This window comes from Myotis daubentonii, chromosome 1 (assembly GCF_963259705.1).
Source record: "Myotis daubentonii chromosome 1, mMyoDau2.1, whole genome shotgun sequence".
Classification (NCBI taxonomy): Eukaryota; Metazoa; Chordata; class Mammalia; order Chiroptera; family Vespertilionidae; genus Myotis; species Myotis daubentonii.
The window spans coordinates 75258353-75280663 of NC_081840.1; the positions used below are offsets into that span (position 1 = coordinate 75258353).

General features: G+C 40.6%; 2 protein-coding genes across 3 annotated transcripts in view; both read left to right on the plus strand.

Annotated features, from left to right (window-relative positions):
• Nucleotides 1–21702, plus strand: part of LOC132239651 (ribonuclease 4-like) — a 77417-nt gene extending 55715 nt beyond the window's left edge. For both annotated transcript variants that reach the window (XM_059706262.1, XM_059706270.1), the window contains exon 3: nucleotides 20958–21702. The gene's annotated coding sequence lies outside the window, so the exon portion shown is untranslated. The remainder of the gene's footprint in view (nucleotides 1–20957) is intronic.
• LOC132239699 (ribonuclease 4-like) lies at nucleotides 559–21702 on the plus strand. The gene is made up of 2 exons (XM_059706388.1): nucleotides 559–659; nucleotides 20434–21702. The coding sequence occupies exon 2, from the start codon at nucleotides 20451–20453 to the stop codon at nucleotides 20886–20888; it is 438 nt and encodes a 145-aa protein (XP_059562371.1). The 5' UTR covers nucleotides 559–659; nucleotides 20434–20450; the 3' UTR covers nucleotides 20889–21702.
• Nucleotides 21703–22311: the final 609 nt, after the last annotated feature.

Sequence of the window (22311 nt, forward strand, 5' to 3'; positions counted from 1 at the left end):
TATGGCAAGGATAGTTCTGAGGGTTAGTAGCTGGGCGGTTGAGATCAAGGGCAGTGGGTACTAACAGCTGTCACATGACCTTCTCTACAAGTGCTTTCCTGGTTCTGTGAAATCTATGAATAACCTACTTATTGGCATAACATCCTTTCATGTAACCAAATTATGTGGGCAAATAGACAGGGCAGGGGAACAGCATTTTGCTGGGAGACCACATCTACTCTGTGGGGTCCTTCCAAGGCAGTTGTTGGAGTTGGCCCATAGATCAGAAGCAATGTCTTCGGGATCCATATCATGTATGTGAACAATGAAACCTGTCATTGTTAAGAGTAAGGAACCATGGATATCAGAAAAAGGGCCGCTTTGGGACAAAGGGCCATGCTTACCAACATCAAAAATTGTCTCTTTGAACAAATCTTTAATCCACTCCAGTGGGTAAATATTTGATCTAGTCATTCCCAATAAAAAGGTGAATTTCCTTGTTTGCCAAGGGCAGTGTCTTTGGTTTCCTTATCTCTGCCAGGATTAGGGATCTTTTGAACTAGTTTCCCCACCCAGTTCATTTGATCGCTATATAATCAGAACCAGAGGGATCTAGTGCACACAGCTGGAACCCATCTCCAGGAGGAACTCTTCAGCTGGAGGAACTCTTCCAGATTTTTGTAAGATTCTATTGCTGTATTTTTTTTAATATATACATACTATTTCTAGCCATTTACCTATTTCAATGAAACCATTTTTCCCCCTATAAAGCCTATGGAACCAACTTATGAACTAAGAACAAATGAACCAGATGCTAAAGTTTAAAATGAAAGCAGATTTCTTTTGGGATTGTCTATATGTGTGTGGATGAAGGGAGATTACTGAGATTGGAAGCAAGTGGAGGTTTAGGAGGAATTCCCGAATTGTGATAAAATCCCCAAAGTCCTGGGGAAGCCATTTGCTGAAGGGCATTTGGATGCCCCCAGTAACAGGCATTAAATGTGGCAGAGCAAGGAAAGAAACAAAAAGAATGCGTTTAGCTATGTTTTCTTCTAATGTTCTCTACTATTTATACTTAAAAAAAGTTTAGATTGTTATTTAAGAGCCAAGTGGAACACATCCAAGATCAAAAGAAGGTATACTGGCAGGTTGAAGGGAAGAAAGTAGGAAAAGAGATAAAGGGAGGACTATGCCTTGAGTGTTATGCCTTCACTTTGTGGGATACTGCCCTAGAATATATAAAAGTGTGAAGCTACATGTTTGGAAATTAAAACCATAGTTACTTTTCATGGACTGTAAGTTAAGTCCCTGGTGTGTAAAGTTGGATGAATCTCTTGAATACAAAACATTGCCTGTGGAGAGAAGAGAATATTAATTCTTGTGAAAATGAAAGGATTGGTTTGAGACAGATGATAAAGTTAGTCTGAAGAACAGTGGGGACATATTTCATTGACAAAAAGCTGACTGACACTTATGTGCTTGACTATGGAAGGTTATGTGTGAGTGAGGTTGATGACCCGATGTGAGGCTCTAAACCCTTGGCCTAGGCAGATTCACTGCAGCACCACAAATAATCTGTCTCATACTTGTTTTCTCCCAAATTCATTTTACCTCTTTTGGGGAAATTTAGGATTGAATATATGAGTGAGCAAGTTGTGAGTGGGGGAGCAGATATTAGATACAGGTGGCCATGCTGTGTACCGTCTGGGCTTTGGTTTCTGGATGCCTTAGGGATTCAAGATTACAATAAGCCTGAGAAAATTTAGCTAAGTTCTTACAGAATTGATGTGCAAGTTCTGCAAGTTAGAAGCAAAGATTTTCCTTTACCTCACCAGGCTGGGATGGGAGGCCTTCAACCTCCAACCAGCAAGTGGCTTTGTAGGATATGAAGCCCCTGTGTGGCATCAGTCCAGGGCCTTCATTAGAGGCGGTCTAAGGGTTTTCCTTATACACTGAGCCTTAAGAAATGATACATCTCAGAGATTGGGTCACAGTTCTTCTTATCAACTATTTCTTTCACTAGGTGTCTTCTGCTATCAACTAAACTTATACAACTTAGTCTTTGTAATTCCACTAAACTTTTGCTACTAAAACAGGAAAATATTCTCTTATGCTTAAAGAATTCCATATTTTAGAGTTGGCAACTCTCTCATTCTATAGATGAACAAACTTAAGTCTTGAGAGGAAAATGAAGTCAATCACTAAAAAAAAAATTTTTAAAAATTGAGGGTCTACTGTGAGGCAGGCACTGTGATTCGAGGTGAATAATATAGGCTCTGCCCTCTTGTAGATTGTACACCAGTAGAAAACACTGACAAGGAGACAGGTGATTGGATAACAGGTTGGAAATGGCACCTGTGGAAATTGGCAATAGGTACATCTTTATTTTGCGATATCCTTGTGAGCAGATGTTGAGCTTTATGACTGTTGCTTTGACACTTGTATCTAATGGGGTATCCATGGTCTCACTATCTAAGCACAGAGTGTTTGGACAGACTCTAGACAGGCCCAGCAGCTCAGACCCCCTTCTTTGAACAACAATATCCCCACAACCTGTAGAGTACTGGCACATCTTACAAGGATCCATGGTCTCCATTACTGCATGGAAGATGTTGGCAACATTTCTACCCACCACTGCCACCTGATGACTCTTTTCGCTACTACAGCTCTGGTTCTGCTTCCTGATTTTGAACTCTGGGTTTGTGGTCCCAGGCAGAGAGGTGTTGCCTTGGTGACCCTAAGGTCCTGTTCCATCTTGGGAGTCTGAGATTCTGTAATTGCCTTTGACATTAGAAGACAATATTTGTCTACTGAAGATCAAGAGACCTAAACGAATCTAAATCCATAAAACTTTGATGAGGTCTTCCACAAAACTAGAAAAAGAAAACACACCCAGAAGACTAAAAAGCACAATGTAAATGTAAAGAGCTTGGAAAAAGGGGAGCATGGCAGGCCAGCAGCTGTGCTGAAGCAGTGGCCATGTATGAATACTTGTTATTCTTTTAGGGCTGGCTCTTCCCTCTTCAGTCATGTACCACTTTTTTGCTCAAGTTCTAAGAACATGCTTGCACCTGACTCTATTATAAATTATAATTGATGTTCTTAATGGAAATTTTTTTAGCTGTTATTTATTTCAGTATTATAATATGACCAAACATTTTCTTAGTGTATAATTTGGTATTCTTCAACAGTGTGCCAAATTTGTGTAACATTGTTATGAATCAGACAAGGTTCATCAATGCCAAATGATGATGAGAATGAGTGTTCACTTTGCTCTCTCTCTCACATGCCTTCCCATGAAACCATCAGAACCCTGAAATTCCTGATCTTTCTAGATTTACAGTCATACTCCAAGGGCTGTTGAGTAATACTACAGGCTTAATGCTAGAACCTGTGGCATCCTTAAGGGTGTAAAAATATTTGATATGAAAATAATTTTATTGACTTTTGTACAAAATAAAGATTACTAATTAATTTAATGTCTATGAAAATGTAATATTTGTTTTCTTTTAAATTAGGATTTGTATGAATTACATCACACTTAAGAATAAATTGAAGGTCCAGTTTTTTCTCCCATTGTAAGAATTTCTCATTACTTGTGATTGTTGCTAAGAAATCATAGCCAATCATAAAGTAAATAAGTTGCTCATTCACAAACCACTTGAAAAACAAAATTATAAAAACCAGTTTCAATTTTTTTGTGAAAAGTCACAAAAAATTATCATTTGATGTGGAAATACTCACATATATTTTATATATGTGGGGGAAGATATGATGGTTTTAAAGGCTCTGAATGTTCTTTAAATATTTCTCCAAAGAAGTAGTGATATTGTCAGAAATTACCTGCTGCAAACACCAAATAGTTTTCAGTTCTCAAATCTTCACATTTCTTAACACATAAATTTTAAAAGTCCATAAGAAATTTGTTTTCTATTTTGTTATAATGTATACTTGTTTAATTCTATTTTAATAGCTATCATTGAGATAAACTCATACTCCAGGAGGAAGCATTATATTTACTTTATGGGTTTATTTGAGTGTCTGTGAAACACTGCCCCTGGGAAGTGTAAGTTCTACAGTTTAGACTGAAAACTCTGGAGAGATGATGGTAGCAATTCTCTTCTCTTTCTTATTCTTTTTTTAAAAAATACTTTATTTATTTAATTTTTTAATCCTCAACCCAGGATATTTTTTCATTGATTTTTAGGGAGAGTGGAAGAGAGAGGGAAAGGAAGAGAGAATTATTATGTGAGAGAAACACATTCATTGATTGGCTGCTGTAGGAGCCACAACAAGGCTTCTGGCCTGGGAGGAGCCTGCAACTTAGGCACATGCCCTTGACTTGAATCAAACAGTTCTTTGGTCCACAGGCTGACACTCTATTCACAGAGCCAAACTGGCTAGGGCTTATTCTTCTTTTCAGGAAGATGTTAAGAAATCATTACAGCCAATTATAAGGACTTTGGCTTGAAGAAAAGTTCTGAAGAGATTTTCTTTGTTGTTGTTGTTGTTTTTAATCACATAGTAATATCATATGCCTGTTGTTTAACAGTGTATGTACATTTATAGGGAAACTAGAAAATATTCTCTGAGAATAATCCACATTGTCCTAAGAATAAGCTTGAATTCCTCTTCCTCCAGTTTTCTGTAGAAGTTGACCCCAGATCCACTTCCAAGAATTGCATTGATTCTACTATGCTCCTCTCTGTTTTTTTCTAATTAAAGCATAATAATTCCACCTTTAGCCACAAACCAACTAATTCTTGGGGAATTAGGTCTGTGCTCCTTCATCTCAGGGCAAAATTGCTCTCAAGTGCTCTCCTTATAGCCAGCTGCTTTATTAACTTGAATACCTGACTTTAACAATTCTCTGATTCGACCTTTCCTGGGTTTAGGGTTCATTAGGGATCCCTCTTTGACCTTTCTGGTCAGTATAGCTCAGTTGGTTGATCATCATCCCATGCACCAAAAGGTTGCCAGTTCAATTCCTGGTCAGATCAAACCCTTGGTGTTGGTTTGATCTCTGGTCTGGGTGCCTATGGGAGGCAACCAATAGATGTTTCTCTCACATCAATGTTTCTCTCTCCTTCTTGCTCTCTCTCTCTCTTCCTGTCTCCTTTCCTTTCTGTCAGAATCAATTAAACACATTTATTAAGTCCATCTTTTTGATAAGTCTCTTATCTTACTGTCTCATTTCAGTGAACTGGAGCTCCTATTCCTTCCACATGGTTGCTACATCTCCTTTTAGGGAGGACTTTGGTATATCTTAATTGTCCCTATGTGCCAGGACCTAGCACAATGCCTTGTAACCAGAGGAGCTTATGTAATGTTTGTTATTCATTTAATTAATAAATGAATAAGAGTGTGAATGGATAGTGCAATGCTATGAGTGAAAAGTAAGTACTGAATGAGTCTTAAGGGATAGGAAAAAATGTTTGGGGCTGGAAGTTGTGTTCAGGAAACTTAGAATGATTTTCCAAAGGCATAGCTTGTCAAGAAATGTGGGATTCACGAGGAAAATAAAAGATGCAATTTAGGTGACTGAGGGTACCTGACTCATGATGCCCTATCCTTTTAGCTTAATTTGTCTTTTTAGCCTAATTTTCCCCCATCATGCCTTTTGCCCTTGGCAGGAGCCTTTGTTAGTAGAGATGATGATGGGCTTGGGATCCTGTTGCTGGTCTTCATGCTGGGTCTGGGGCTGACCCCACTGACGCTGGCTCAAATGACAACAGGTACAGACTCTTCCTGGGCCAGCACTATGATGCCCATCCAAGTGGCCAAAATGGCAGATACTTTGAAACCATGATGAGGAGATGACAGCTAACTTCACTCTGCAAAGAACCAGTAACAACATCAAGATCATCTGTGAAGATGAGAATGGAATGCCTTACAAAAATTTCAGAATAAGCAGGTCTCCTGTCCAGGTCACTACTTGCAGGCATAAAGAGGGTCCCCCTGGCCTCCCTGCCAGTACAGAGCCACATCAGGGTCCAGAGACATAGTTGTTGCCTGTGAACATGGCTCGCCTGTCCCTTTGATGAGTCCTTTAACCGTCCATAACCAGCAAGACCCTGGCCCAGTGTTGGTTCTGCTTTCTATTCCTGGCTCTTCCCCACACACTCCAAAACAGTGGTGACTACATTCATTGCCAGTGGCCCAGAAAATGACCTGCCTGGATCTTTTGTTTTCTGTTTTACAATATGTTAATAAATAAAAAAAATGTCTCTGAAATCAGTAAGAATCAAAGTCTTCTCATCAATTCTTGGCCTATTGATTTTTCCCCATTTTCTCTACTCAGGTGCCCCCCAGAGAGGATGACATGGAATACAAGTGCCTTTTTCCCTATCAGTTAGTGCCTTCTCATGCAATAGGGAGGTAGACTTTCCCTTCCTGTGAGTGTAAGGATGTTAAATTACTCTTATAAAGAGATCTGGGAAATGCCAGGGCTCATGGCTGCTAAGCAAAATTTTCAGGAGGGGCAAATTGTTCTGGCTATCAAATAAGCCAATATTCCTTTTACAAAAGTTAAACTTTGAGGAGTAGTGTTTAGAACTAAATACCAACAGATTAATTAAACTTTCTATCTACCTCCCTCTTAATCTCTCTCTCTCTCTCTCTCTCTCTCTCTCTCTCTCTCTCTCTCCTCTCGAACACATAAACACACACACCAACACACTGACACACCCACACACACTCAGAAACACACTCCTGCATGAACACCAAAATTCACTCCTAGTATGCACCTCTTGTCTTAGGCAGGAGGTAATTTTGAGTTGCTTTGACTAGACTGGTCCCAGGGTATTCTCCTGGTTATTTCATACAAAGATTAAAAATTTGATTACTTTCCATTATTTTCTCTTTAAACTTTTACTTTATCAATGGATTTCAAGCAACTGTGAGGTTGTTGGGAATTTATACAAAGATTCCAAACTTATCCTTTATTCTTCTTCATCTATATTTGTTTTCAAGTAAACACATACTTAGGTGAGTAGACATTTTCTTTATAAAATATACTAATAACTTCACAGATTTAATGGTTAACTTCCCCTTACCTAATTTCTGTCAACAGGTGCCTGAATATTTTATTTATAAAGTGTTTGTTAATAAATTAAAGTTATGAATCACTAGTTTAATAAGTACCACACGCTAACCGATTGTGCCACTGGAGCTCCTGAATCACTAGTTTTGCTGTCTTGTGAATATATGACTGCAGTGATCACGGTATTCACAATGGTGCCCTCTCCTGCTGCCTACATTGCCCTGAAATGGGCCAAAAGCCTTGCTTCTTCAATATCCAGGTTATAGACCAGTGTCCACGTGCCACCTGGGAGAGCCCAGACTCAAAGTACTTAAACTTATGCAGGAAGAAATGGAGAAGTAAATTACTGGTGCACACTCAGCACATGAATCTTTCTTCCTTGAGTTTACCTATTTCAACCTTGATATCACTATTATTTGCTAAGAAAGTAGGAAATAGAATTTTCCAAACCTGTCTTAATAGAAAATTTGCCTTATTGTAAAATCCAAAAAAAAACCCCTTAGGAAGTGAGAAAAGTCCAGATTTTGGTAGACTATTTGGACCCTTTTCTGAGGTTCTCCAACCAGTACCTTTACGTTGATATGATGCAAGATGACTTCCATAGAGATCATTGACCTACTCCAGGCCTTGATAGGAAAGGCCAAAGGTATGGATCATCATTATATTGAGTGTGCCATAGCTGTGAAAACACATATCTTCTCCAAACATCTGCTTAGAGTATTCTCATTGCATTTTCTGCTCTGGTGTTAGGGCAAATGACTGTTTCCTAGGAAATCACATGGCAATGTGATGGGACTGCTTGCTCACCTGCTAATGGAACTAGCAGCTGGGTAGCCAAGCCTAGCACTTTTTGCTCTGGGTCTCTTGTGCTCTCACAACCTAAAGCTGTATAAAATAAAATGTCATGGGACAGGCCAGTCAGTCATTATCTCAAGTGAATTATTTAAGGAATTGAAGTCCTGGTCAACTTTGCAAGGAAAACAAAATAAAAACGTCAAAATGCCCAAGCCCTTTGAAGAATGGTGATATGCAAGAAAGAAAATTCCACTCAATGTGAAGAGGAAAATTTCCTGTAGGGACACAGCATAAAATCTAGTAGCTGAGATATTTCAACTTAAAAACAGCCTTCTAATTTGGGAGGAATACAGGTGTTCAACAAAATAAAGGAGAGGGGAGCAATAATATACACAACTTGGTGTAGTCATTCATTATTTTATCCAGATTGAAGGAAGCAAAGGAAACCAAGAAAATTTGAAATTACAAAAGTGATCATTGCCAACACTTACTGAGTACTTACCATGTACCTGGCATTATGATAAGCACTTAACATTGATTTTATCATTTATTCCTCATAACATCCCTAAGAGGTAGGTATTATTATACTCACTAACAACAAATAACGCTGAGAGAGGTTAAGTAATTTTCCCCAGATCATATAAAGTGGCAGAGCTAGGTCTTTGGGATCACAGTATCAAAAGAAGTACTTATTGAGAATCAATGTGGTAGAGTGGAGAGAGCCTTTGGGGTAAGCTCTGACCAAAAAGTATGTGTTGGGATGGTTTGGGGATCATTTCATTTTCTGTTGTAGCTCGAGTACTGAGATACACCCATTGATGGCTACATGGGACTTCTGTTGGCAAATTTTGTTGATGTCTTATTAAATCAGTTGGTTATTGTGGCTGAGGCTGTGGGTTTGCTCTTGCATGAATAGGTTAGGTCTTCTCTGTAGCCAGTTATCTTTCTAAATTATATTTTGTATACAAAGAAGCAGGATGAGAAAAAGTTAAATAAAACCATGCAAAATCAGAGGTGCAAGATTAACCATGAAAGATTAGATTTGGGGAAAATAACCCAAAGTACATTGTTGTGATGAAGCTATTATCCAAGTGCTAAGTGTGCCTTCAGAAATTCTATCCATTAGTCTAAGGATGAGGAATTAATCAGCATCATTTCTCCCTGTTACTCTTCTTCCCACAACTGTTCCCTTCTCTGTCTTCCTAAGTCCATATCTCATATCTATAGCTGTGGCACTGAAATGTGACATATAGCTTTCGAGCTTTTTGTACATAAGCAAAAAGTGGTTGTGACTATACGAGATAGCATTTTAGAATGAAGTTATGTTTGAAACTGGTATGCAGGTCCCTCATCAGCCATTTCAGTCACCCAGACAGTGTGACCTGCCATCATGAAGCTTATTTGAAAACAGAGGATAGTTGTACCCATATACATCACACCAGGACTTCCGCTATGATCAACCCTTGGACTGCATGTGTAGAAATGGGCCTGTATGACCCTCAAATAACTGTCCTTTCTGTTTTGGGTTGTCACTTCCTGTTGGGTCAGAGATTAATTTTATTTGCTCTAGTACAGTGATTTTCACTGGTATGCCACAAGAATTTTTAAAACCTGCAATATCTGACTAGTCAGGAGCACTGACCACTTTTCCCTTAGATTGTCAAATTGAAAAACTGACAACCAACACAATAGCTGCCTGGTGTGAATGAATCAAAATTATACCTATTTATTTAGTCAGATTGTCAAATAATATATTTTTGGTGTGCTTCAGAATTTAATAATTAGTTTATGTGTGCCATGAGATGAAAAAGGTTGAAAATCGCTGCTCTAGTAGGACAGCCCTGCCTCATTGCCATGGTCAAGGAGATTCACAGTTCATGATTTCATGCCAATCCCAGGAGAGACTGTCAGATGGCAGCATCTAGCTAGTTGGTGTTGGTGAGTGATTCCCACTTCCACTCCTACCCTATTCCACCCCTGATTAAACTCTGTTATGTTACTAAAGAGAAGCAACTCTGAACATAAATGTCTTTAATATCCTGAATATTTGGGGAGTGGAAAGAGAGAGGGAGTAGAAGATGTGGAAAAAGCACTGATTTTAGAGTCAGATAGGTCTGGGTTCCTTCCTTTCCTCAATCAAAAGAAGCAATGTTCTGACACAATATGGCAATGCTTTTTTTGTTGTGGCTCTGAAGGTTTTTGTTTAGTTTTTTGGTTTGTTTGTTTTTTAAACTTTATTAAACATACTTGAGGCCCGGTGCACAAAAATTTGTGCACTCGGGTGGGGGGAGGGGGGTCCCTCAGCCCGGCCTGTGCCCTCTCGCAATCTGGGACCCCTCGAGAGATACCGACCTGCTGGCTTAGGCCTGCTCCCGGGTGGCAGAGGGCAGGCCCAATCCCTAGGTGCAGCCCCTGGTCAGGCTCAGAACAGGGCCGATTGGGGAATTGGGGCGCCGCCCCCTGTCATGCACAGAACAGGGCGGATTGGGAGGTTGCGATGCCACCCTCAGTCACCCTCAGGGTAGGGCCAATTGGGGGGTTGGGGCACCGCCCCCTGTCACACTCAAGGCAGGGTCAATGGGGAGGTTGCGGCGCCCCCCCTGTCACGCACAGAGCAGGGCCAATCAGGGGGTTGGGGAGCTCCCCCCGTCATGCACAGAGCAGGGCAGATCAGGGGGTTGGGGAGATCCCCCCTGCCATGCACAGAGCAGAGGGTTGGGGCGCCTCCCTCTATCACCCACAGAGCAGGGCTGATCAGGGGGTTGGGGCACCGCCACTGTCACACTTAGGGCAGGGCCGATGGGGAGGTTATGGCTCTACCCCATCACACACAGAGCAGGGCCCGTGGGGTGGGGGGGTTGGGGCACCGCACCCTGTCACACACAGAGCCGCAGGGCAATCAGGAGGTTGGGGAGCTCCCCCCTATCAGGCACAGAGCAGGGCTGATCAGGGGGTTGGGGCGCCTTCCCCTGTCAGGAACAGAGCAGGGCCAATAGGGAGGTTGTGGCCCCGCCACACACAGAGCCACAGGGCGATCAGGGGGTTTGGGTGCTGTCCCCTGTCATGCTGATCCCGGTGCCGGGAGACCTCGCAGCTCCGCTGATCCCGGTGCTGGGAGGCATATTACCCTTTTACTGTTTAGAATAGAGGCCTGGTGCATGGGTGGTGGCTGGCTGGTTTGCCCTGAAGGGTGTCCCGGATAAGGGTGGGGGTTCCCACTGAGGTGCCTGGCCAGCCTGGATGAGGGGATGATGGCTGTTTGCAGCTGGTCACACACCCTTCAGGGTAGGGGTCCCCACTGGGATGCCTGGCCAGTCTGGGTGAGGGGCTGAGGGCTGTTTTCAGGCTGGGACTGAAGCTCCCAACTGCTCCTTTTTTTCTTTTTCTTTTTTTTTATTCTGAGCCAGCTTTAGCTCTGAGGCTCCAGCTCTTAGGCGTCCGCTCCTGAAAGCAGGTATCTGGTTTGTTTAGGTTCTACAATCGAAACTCTGTATCAACTCCAGGTCTGAGATCCCGGCTAGCTGATAGCTGGTTTCTGGGGTTTTGTTTAGCTTCTATTTTTGTAACTATGTTTCAAACTGCCAGCTCAGAGGCCTGCAGCGGCAGGCGGGGAATGTTGGGAGTCCTCCGTCACTGAAGCAAGCAAGCCTCATATTAGTTTCAAGCTGCCTGGCTGCCGGGCGCCATCTTGGCTGGCAGTTAATTTGCATATCACCCTGATTAGCCAATGAGAAGGGTAGCGGTCATACGCCAATTACCATGTTTCTCTTTTATTAGATAGGATGTTTATTTTCCACTGCCAAAAGTGCCATCAAAAGGATTCTGCAACTGGAGACAACAGCAAACTAACAACAGCTATTGACAAGATAGACACAGCATGAAGGATGCATGCATGATGATAGAATATATCACCAAGTCCTAGTTTTTGGTTGTGCATAGAAACAGCAAGGAAAAAAGACAGTCTAAGTCCTCTTTTGTGGCAATAGTGCTGTTGAGATTTATTTTTAAAAATTTCTTTTATCAGTCAGTTCCACAAGTCATTTCATTTTATTTGTTCACTAGTTCCCTCGTTTTGTTTATTCGTTCACTCAACCAATATTTACTATATTCAGAGCACTTTGGCTGGATACTCTGTTTTTTACTTTTTTTCAATAGGATTAGCAAGATTTCAAAAAAGACTTGATTTTAATACCATTAAAAGAATGCCAACTGGGTGAAAAAGGTGAAGGAATTAAGAAGTATAAATGGCCAGTTTTAAAAATAGCCATGGGGATGCCAATTGAGCATAGGAAATACAGACATAGCATTGTAATAACCATGTATGGTGTCAGATGGGTGCTAGACTTATGTGATGATCACTTCTTAAGCTATAAATCACTATGTAGTACACCTGCTACTAATATGCGTCAACTGTAATTAAAATTTTTTTAATTAAAAAAAAGAATAGGAATGAACTTCAGTGGCCAGCTAGGGCACTGGCAAGGCAAAAACATCCATCTGATCAAAAATATAATGACAGAGTCTTTATACCATTAAAAAAACTAAATTTGAGAACCAAGATGGCGGCGATATAGGCAGACGTGTCCCAGGTCGTGTCCTGGAGCAAATGGAATGAGCAGCTGAAGCTAGTAACACTCACACCGAATTGGCGAAATTGCTCAGCTGGTGAGAGGGTTTACAGCCGGGAAGAGCAGAACTCCCCTGGTAAGGTAAAAAAAAAAACCAGGGATTTGGGCAGGAAAGTTTGCCAGACCTCTGAGCCCAGAGAGTCGGAGGGAGACCGCGTGGCAGACAGCCGCGTCCCTTGGGACAGGCACAGCCCCTGACGGGGGGGAAAGGAGAACCGCGGGATTCCTGGCGCTGCCAGGGAAATTGAGAGCTGGGTTCTGTGATCACGGAGGACTGAGCCTAAAGGGGGCAGCCTGAAGAGCTGACCTGCCCATGCAGTCCCGGTAAGAGAAGAAGCTTACAGAAACCAAGCCTTCCCCGTTTCCGCGGCCGGCATTTGTTTGTTTGTTTTCACTGAATCCTGTTCATGGGACATTTCGGATACAGACACTCACCTGTGCTGAAGAGAGGGAGAGTGTGCTGGGGAGTGGAATCTGCGGAGAGACTGGGGAAAGAGGGGGAGCCGGGAGAGGTGGCAGTGAATTGAGTGCTGAGACACCCCAGAGCCCGGGACTGGGGCAGCCACCCGCTCCTGAGAGGGAGTCTCCTCCCCCCAGCCCCCAGGCAAGGAGCACAGCCACACCCAGATTCCACCCTGTACGAGATCAAGGATTAAGATAACCTGATCAGTCCCTGGGAGTTAACAGGGTCTGGCCTATAGGGGGATTTTCAATCCCAGCAACAACATAGCGCCAGTAACTAACTATTACGCAGTCAGCTCTGGGCAGTGAACTTCCACTGGACAGAGAGGCCCTATAGCCTCAGAGGCCAACCCCAGAACACTGCCACCCAGAGGCTGACCCACAAACTGACTCTTTGCTAAACACAAAATAAGGCAGTCTGGGAAATAAATGCGGCATGCTTTAAAATAAGGACTGTGGTTTACAACACAGAGGAACAGTATATCGCAGGGAAACTCAACACTCTCCTGAATACCTGGAAGGTCTAAGGCGAGCCACACTGAAGAATAGAAGAAACGAAGGACCTTCACTACTGCAATTTTTTTTCTTTTTTCACTTTTTAACTAAAAAACCAATTTTTTTTTTCATTCTTTTTTTTTCTGTTCTTTTTTTTTCTTTTTTTTTTCTTTCTTTTCTTCTTTTTCCATCACCTGATTTTACCCTTTTAATTACTACCTTCTTATTTTTAACCAGTATTATTACTGCTACCATTTTACCATTTTTTTAAAGTGCCATTTTATTTTTTCTTTATTTTATTTTGGGATTGGTGTTCACCATTCTATTTTCATCGTTATATTATTGGTTGTTTCTAGTTTGCATTCATATCCAGGGAGCTGTTGCTGGAATTTGTTGGGATTAATGGCTGTTCTATAGGAGTATTCTCCTCATATAAAAAGTCTCTTCCCTCTTCCACTTCATTCTCTCTTTTCGCTCTTTTTTTTTTTTTCTTTTCTTTTCTCGCTTTTATTTTCCCCCTTCCTTTTTCCCAATTTCATTTTTGCACTCCCTTTTTTTGGTCCCTACTTTTCTTTTCCTTTTTCTCTTTTATCTTTTTCTCTTCCTTCTTCCTTATCCCCTAATTCTCTTAATTCAGGTGGTCACCTTTAATTGGGGTTATTAATATCGTGAATATATTTGTGTATAGTGCATGGTACGTGGTGCCTTGTTGTGTTGTATTTTGTGCCTTTAAATCAACGCAGCAGATCCAAGCAACAGCAACATCCTGAGCACCTCATCCTCTGCTGAGGAACAGCAGCTGTACGTGAAACCTCGCCCCACCAGCCGGAAGAGCCACCACAGCTGTGAACAACACCCACCAGAGGAGCTGCTGCCAACTGAAGAGCAGCTGCTACCACAACCGCCCGAAGAGCAACCACAGACCAAGGAGTCACTGCCACCAAGGGAGCAACCACTGAACAACTCAACGTCTAGATATGTCAGTGAGATCAAACATGGGTAGACAAAGAAACCCCCAAAGGAAAGAGAAGGAGGACTCTCCAGAAAAGCAGCTAAGTAATACAGAGGCATGCAACATGACAGATAAAGAATTCAGAATAAGGGTCCTAGAGTGCATAAACCGGATGGAGGAAAAAATCGACAACCTCTGCAAGAAGCAAGAAGAAACAGATGAAAAAATCGATAACATATGGAAGAAGCTAGAAGAAACAGATGAAAAAATCGATAACATATGGAAGAAGCTAGAAGAAACAGATGAAAAAATCAACAACCTAAGTAAGACCCAAGAAGAAATGAAGAGTGATATAGCTGCAATGAAAAACTCCATTGAAAGTATCAACAGTAGACTAGGAGAAGCGGAGGACCGAATAAGTGAATTAGAAGACAAGGAAGCAAAACACACCCAAAATGTACTGCAATTGGAGAAAAAAATTAAAAGACAGGAGGAGAGCCTAAGGGAGCTTTGGGACAATATGAAACGAAACAACATACGAATAATAGGAGTACCAGAACAACAGAAAGATGAACAAGGATTAGAAAACCTACTCGAAGAAATAATATCAGAAAACTTTCCTGAGGTGGGGAAGAAAAAAGTCACACAAGCCCAGAGAGTCCCAAACAAGGTGAACCCGAAAAGACCCACACCAAGACACATCATAATCACCATGGCAAATGTTCAGGACAAAGAGAGAATCTTACAGGCTGCAAGAGAGAGACGGAAAGTTACATACAAGGGATCTCCCATTAGATTGTCAAATGACTTCTCAACAGAAACACATCAGGCCAGAAAAGAATGGACTGAAATTTACAAAGTGTTGCAAAGCAAAGGACTGAATCCAAGAATACTCTATCCAGCAAGGCTATCATTCAAACTTGAAGGGGAAATAAGAAGCTTCACAGACAAAAAAAGACTAAGGGAGTTTGTCACCACCAAGCCAGCAATGCAAGGAATGCTAAAGGGACTGGTATAAAAAGAAGAAATAAAAAGCTCAGAAAGAAAACAGCCACACACACACACAAAAAGAAATGGCTACAAACAAGTACCTTTCAATAATAACTTTAAACGTAAACGGACTAAATGCTCCAACCAAAAGACATCGAGTGGCTGAATGGATAAAAAAACATGACCCATACATCTGCTGTCTACAAGAAACCCACCTCATTAGAAGGGACTCACAAAGACTGAAAGTGAAAGGATGGAAAAATATCTTTCAGGCAAATGGAAAGGAAAAGAAAGCTGGGGTAGCAATACTTATATCGGACAAAATAGACCTCAAAGTGAAGGCCTTAACAAGAGATAAGGAAGGCCACTTCATAATACTAAAGGGATCAATACAACAAGAAGATATAACCCTGGTAAACATATATGCACCCAATGTAGGAGCACCCAAATTCATAAAAAAACTCCTGGAAAATATCAAAGGAGAGATCGACAACAATACAATCATAGTAGGGGACTTTAATACACCATTGACAGCACTGGATAAGTCCTATAGACAAACAATCAGCAAAGATACAGCAATCCTAAATGACTCACTAGATCAGATGGACTTAATAGACATCTTCAGAACACTTCACCCCAAAGCCAGAGAATATACGTTCTTCTCAGGTGCTCATGGGACATATTCAAAAATAGACCACATATTGGGTCACAAGCAAAGTATCCCCAAATTCAAGAAGATTGAAATCATAAAAAGCGTCTTCGCAGACCACGATGGCATAATATTAGAAATAAACTACAATAAAAACAACCCAAAATACTCAAACACCTGGAAGCTGAATAGCATGCTATTAAATATTGATTGGGTTACCAATGAGATCAAAGAAGAAATTAAAAACATCCTGGAAAGTAATGACAATGAAAACACAACAATCCAAAACCTATGGGACACATTGAAAGCAGTCCTGAGAGGGAAGTTTATAGCTCTACAGGCCTATCTCAAAAAACAAGAAAAAATGGTAGTAAATCATCTAACTCTACAACTCAAAGAATTAGAAAGAGAGCAACAAGAAAACCCCAGAGTGAGCAGAAGGAAGGAGATAATAAAGATTAGAGCAGAATTTAATGACATAGAGACCAAAAAAACAATACAGAAAATCAATGAAACCAAGAGCTGGTTCTTTGAAAGGATAAACAAGATTGATAAACCTCTAGCCAGACTCACCAAGAAGCAGAGAGAGAGGACCCAAATAAATAAAATCAGAAACGATAGAGGCGAAATAACAACAGACCCCACAGAAATACAAATGATTGTTAAAAAATACTATGGACAGCTTTACTCCAACAAACTAGACAACCTGGAGGAAATGGACAAATTCCTAGAAAAATACAGCATTCCAAAACTCAATCAGGAAGAATCTAAAAATCTCAACAGGCCAATAACTATGGAAGAAATTGAAGCAGTCATCAAAAAGCTTCCATCAAACAAAAGCCCAGGACCAGACGGCTTCACAGGGGAGTTTTACCAAACATTCAAGGAAGAACTAAAACCTATCCTCCTCAGACTACTACAAAAAATTCAAGAGGAAGGAACACTTCCAAGCTCATTCTATGAAGCCAGCATCACCCTAATACCAAAACCAGGTAAAGACAACACAATGAAAGAGAATTACAGGCCAATATCCCTCATGAACATAGATGCCAAAATCCTCAACAAAATCTTAGCAAATCGGATCCAGCAGTACATCAGAAAGATCATACACCATGACCAAGTAGGATTTATCCCAGGGATGCAAGGATGGTACAATATCCGCAAATCAATAAACGTGATACATCACATAAACAAATTGAAAGAAAAAAACCACATGGTCATATCAATTGATGCAGAAAAAGCATTTGACAAAATTCAACACCCATTTTTGATAAAAACTCTCAGCAAGGTGGGAGTAGAAGGATCATACCTCAACATAATAAAAGCCATATATGACAGGCCCACAGCCAACATCATACTCAACGGACAAAAACTAACACCATTTCCCCTAAGAACAGGAACAAGACAGGGATGCCCCCTCTCACCACTCCTGTTCAACATAGTACTGGAAGTGTTAGCCATTGCAATTCGGCAAGAAGAAGAAATAAAAGGCATCCAAATTGGAAAAGAGGAAGTAAAACTGTCCTTATTTGCAGACGACATGATATTATACATACAAAACCCTAGAGATTCCATCAAAAAGCTACTAGACTTAATACATGAATTTGGCAATGTAGCAGGATACAAAATTAACCCCAAGAAATCTGAGGCATTTCTATACACCAATAGTGAACTTTCAGAAAGAGAGATTATAAAAACAATCCCGTTTACCATTGCACCGAAAAAACTAAGCTACCTAGGAATAAACTTAACTAAAGAGGTAAAAGACCTCTACTCAGAAAACTACAGGACGTTGAAAAAAGACATAGAGGAAGACATAAACAGATGGAAGAACATACCGTGTTCATGGATTGGTAGAATCAACATCATCAAAATGTCCATACTACCCAAAGCAATCTATAAATTCAACGCACTTCCCATTAAAGTACCAACAGCATACTTCAGAGATCTAGAACGAACTTTCCAAAAATTCATCTGGAATAAAAAAAGACCCCGAATAGCTGCAGCAATCCTGAAAAAGAACAAAGTAGGTGGGATCTCAATACCAGATATCAAGTTGTATTACAAAGCCACTGTTCTCAAAACTGCCTGGTACTGGCACAAGAATAGGCATATAGATCAATGGAATAGAATAGAGAGCCCAGAAATCGGCCCGAACCAATATGCTCAATTAATATTTGACAAAGGAGGCAAGAACATACAATGGAGCCAAGATAGTCTCTTCAATAAATGGTGTTGGGGAAATTGGAGAGATATATGCAAGAAAATGAAACTAGACCACCAACTTACACCATACACAAAAATAAACTCAAAATGGATAAAGGACTTAAATGTACGACAGGATACCATAAAAATTCTAGAAGAATCCAAAGGCAAGAAAATCTCAGACATATGCCGAAGCAATTTCTTCACTGATACAGCTCCTAGGGCACTTGAAACTAAAGAAAAAATGAACAAATGGGACTACATCAAAATAAAAAGCTTCTGCACAGCAAAAGAAACCATCAACAAAACAACGAGAAAACCCACTGTGTGGGAAAACATATTTGCCAATGACATATCTGATAAGGGCCTAATCTCCAAAATTTATAGGGAACTCATACAACTTAACAAAAGAAAGATAAACAATCCAATCAAAAAATGGGCAAAGGACCTAAATAGACACCTTTCAAAAGAGGACATTCAGAAAGCCAAGAGACATATGAAAACATGCTCAAAGTCACTAATCATCCGAGAGATGCAAATCAAAACAGCAATGAGGTACCATCTCACACCTGTCAGACTGGCTATCATCAACAAATCAACAAACAACAAGTGCTGGAGAGGATGTGGAGAAAAAGGAACACTTGTGCACTGCTGGTGGGAATGCAGACTGGTGCAGCCACTATGGAAGACAGTATGGAGTTTCCTTAAAAAACTGAAAATGGAACTCCCATTTGACCCTGTGATCCCACTTCTAGGAATATATCCCAAGAAACCAGAAACACCAATCAGAAAGGATATATGCACCCCTATGTTCATAGCAGCACAATTCACCATAGCTAAGATCTGGAAACAGCCTAAGTGCCCATCAGTAGATGAATGGATTAGAAAACTATGGTACATCTACACGATGGAATACTATGCTGCTGTAAAAAGGAAGGAACTCTTACCATTTGCAACGTCATGGATGGAACTGGAGAGCATTATGCTAAGTGAAATAAGCCAGTCAATAAAGGAAAAATACCACATGATCTCACTCATTCGTGGACAATAGAGACCATTATAAACTTTTGAACAATAATAGATACAGAGGCAGAGCTGCCTCAAACAGATTGTCGAGCTGCAGCGGGAAGGCCGGGGTGGGTTGGGGGGCAGGAGGTAGGGGGGTAAGAGATCAACTAAAGGACTTGTATGCATGCATATAAGCATAACCAATGGACATAAGACACTGGGTGATAGGGGAGGCTAGGGGACTGTCTAGGGCGGGGGGATAAAATGGATACATATGTAATACCCTTTGTAATACTTTAAGCAATAAAAAAAAAACTAAATTTAATGTTGATTACAGACCTAAATATAAGAAAACAAAATTATAAATATAGGGAAATGCATTTTATTCTATCAAAATTTGAAACATCTTATTCAAAAAATGAATCAAAGTTTAAAGATAAGCCATGGACTAGGAGAAAATTATTGTGCACATACAAGACAAAGGAATGATAAGAATATATAATTCCATAAAAAGGCAAACAATTCTCAAAAAATAGGCAAAGTATATATAATTTAAGGAAGAGACAAAAATGGCCAGTAAACATTTTAGAAGATGCACAATCAGAATTGTGATCTGGGATATGCAAAACAAAATAGCAAAAATACATTTAATAAAAAGAAAGAAAAAAAAAAAAAAGAATAGACACATGAGAGGAAAGGCTAACCCTAAACGTTACTCTATCCTTTTTTACTACACCTTCCTCAATTCCCAGATGTCTGGAATTAAAATCAGTTCACAAACTCTTATTGGCATATCCTGTCTGTCCAAACCTTTGGGAATCAGAGTCTCCAGGGAACCGAACACTCCCCAAAGATCACATGACTAGAGAAATTCCTCAAGAGACAGACAACTCTAGTTTCATTTAGATCTGCCTTTTCTCCCTTTTCACACCCTGACCATAAAGGACATATACACTTGGACATCCAGCCTGTCAGTCTCTGCCCTGAGTCATTGTACTGGCTACAGCACCGTCTCTCTTATAAAAGAGAAAAGTTCTTGCTTTCAGAGAAGATCATGTTTGCAAACTTTTTACTCTTGGGGAAGCAGTGATGAGAAAAGTTGTGAGCAGAGAAGTGGGGAGGAAAGAGTAGACTATCGAGTTGACAAATATCAGCTTGCCATTCTCAACTCCTCTCTCTGGTGCCCATTTGTTACATTCCTTTCTCCTACCTCTTGGTTTCTCTCCAGGCACCTCCAAGGCAGTGATGGCTCTCCAGAAGACCCTTTCATTGCTTCTGCTCTCGCTGCTGACCCTGCTGGGGCTGGTGCTGGTGCAGCCCTCCTATGGCCAGTTCATGTACCAACGATTCGTGCGGCAACATGTGGACTCTACAGGGCCAGGTGGCACCAGCTCATACTGCAACAGGATGATGCAAACACGGGGGATGACTAGGCTTAGGTGCAAGCAATTCAACACCTTCATCCATGCAGACATCAGCGCCATTAACAACATCTGCAGGACCCCCAATATCCGGTGCAGGAATGGCAAAGAGAACTGCCATGCGGGTGTCGTGAGAGTCACAGATTGCAGGCTTACAGCAACTTCCCGGCGAAACTGCAGATATCAGGGCAGGGGCAGCTCTAGGCGTGTTGTCATCGCCTGTGAGGGTAACCCCCTGGTGCCTGTGCACTTTGACAGCTAGATACTACCCTGCAGGGTTATGGCCCCGTGGTTGACTTTTTACTTATTCCTTGAATAGCAATGAGTAATGCATTTGAGCTCTCTCGGGCTCTGCCTCCTCTGCTTATTACTCCCTTTTCTCTATATAATCCATTCTGTTAAATGCATCAAAGAGAAATGGAGACATAAACCTATAATGGGACTGGGCTTTCTGTAATAAAATTTTTTATAAACTCTTCAGCTTCCTTTTCTAATATTGGTCAGCTTAGCTCTCTCAAATCTGATCCTCTGGAATTTCGTCATTATGTGTATGATATAGCATTTCAAGTATTTTAAGGTGTTTCCATCTCGGTTATCTCATTTTAATACCACTGCACCCCTGTGATGCTCATATTGCTACAAAAAGGGCCCAAAGTTAAAGGATTTGCTGAAGAACATAAAGATAGTGGAAAAGCTGACATACAAAAAATCCATTAAAAAAAAAAGTCCATTTCAACTGGCTACTAATCCAGGGCTTTTTCTACTTCATCACAGGGAGTGCTTTAAAAGTAACTGCTTTTTGATATTCTCAAAGTCAGCTGTTGGGGGAAGCATTAGACATTTAGAAATATGAACTGGAAAAATGAGAGCTCTGTCTGTATAATTTGGCAACCTTGTTATGTTTGTAACTAATAAGATTAAGAAATTATACAGGACTTTCTTTTTCTCTTCACAAATTTTTGAATCACTGTAGTAAGTCGGAGTATTAACAATGTACTAGATCATTAAGACTCATTCACTCTTCCTGACTGGAAAGATTTTTCATGTTTTCTTTGTAATAAAGAATTCAAACTGCAGATATCTGTGAAGATAGTGTTATGATTTTTGTGTGGGATTTCTTTTCTTTTATTCTCTTTTAATTATTTTTTAGTTTATAAACATGCACCAACACCTCAATACCCTCATAAACTGGTCCATGATTCAAACCTATTGGATCAATGACCAGGACACAGAAACATTTGTGTCCTTTACTAAAGACAATTCTAACACCTCTCCCTTTTCCCTTTGATTATTTTGAAACAAATTGGAGAAAAGAGATGTATGAAGACACTAGAAGCTAAAAATGGAAGTATGTATGTGAGAGAGAGAATGTGTGTGTGTGCGCACGTGCGCACACACATGAAAGGACTAAACGAAGCAAATATAAGGACTAAATTGAAGCAAATATATATTGTTTATATTTAAGTTGTGCAACCTCATAGAATCACTACAATCAGGGTAACTAACGTATCTGTTACTTCACATGTTACCAATGTGACCCCATTTTGGACTGCTTTCTACTCCATTCTTTTCAACACTACTGACCATCATAGCTTAGCCTACTAGCTTCTTCTGACAACATATTGCTTTCACACCATTGTAAAAGTTAAAAAATCATAGGCATGAAAATCCTATATAATAAAAGT

Excerpts from the sequence above, each read along its gene's own strand:
- LOC132239699 (XM_059706388.1), top strand. The coding sequence starts at position 20,451 with ATGGCTCTCCAGAAGACCCTTTCATTGCTTCTGCTCTCGCTGCTGACC.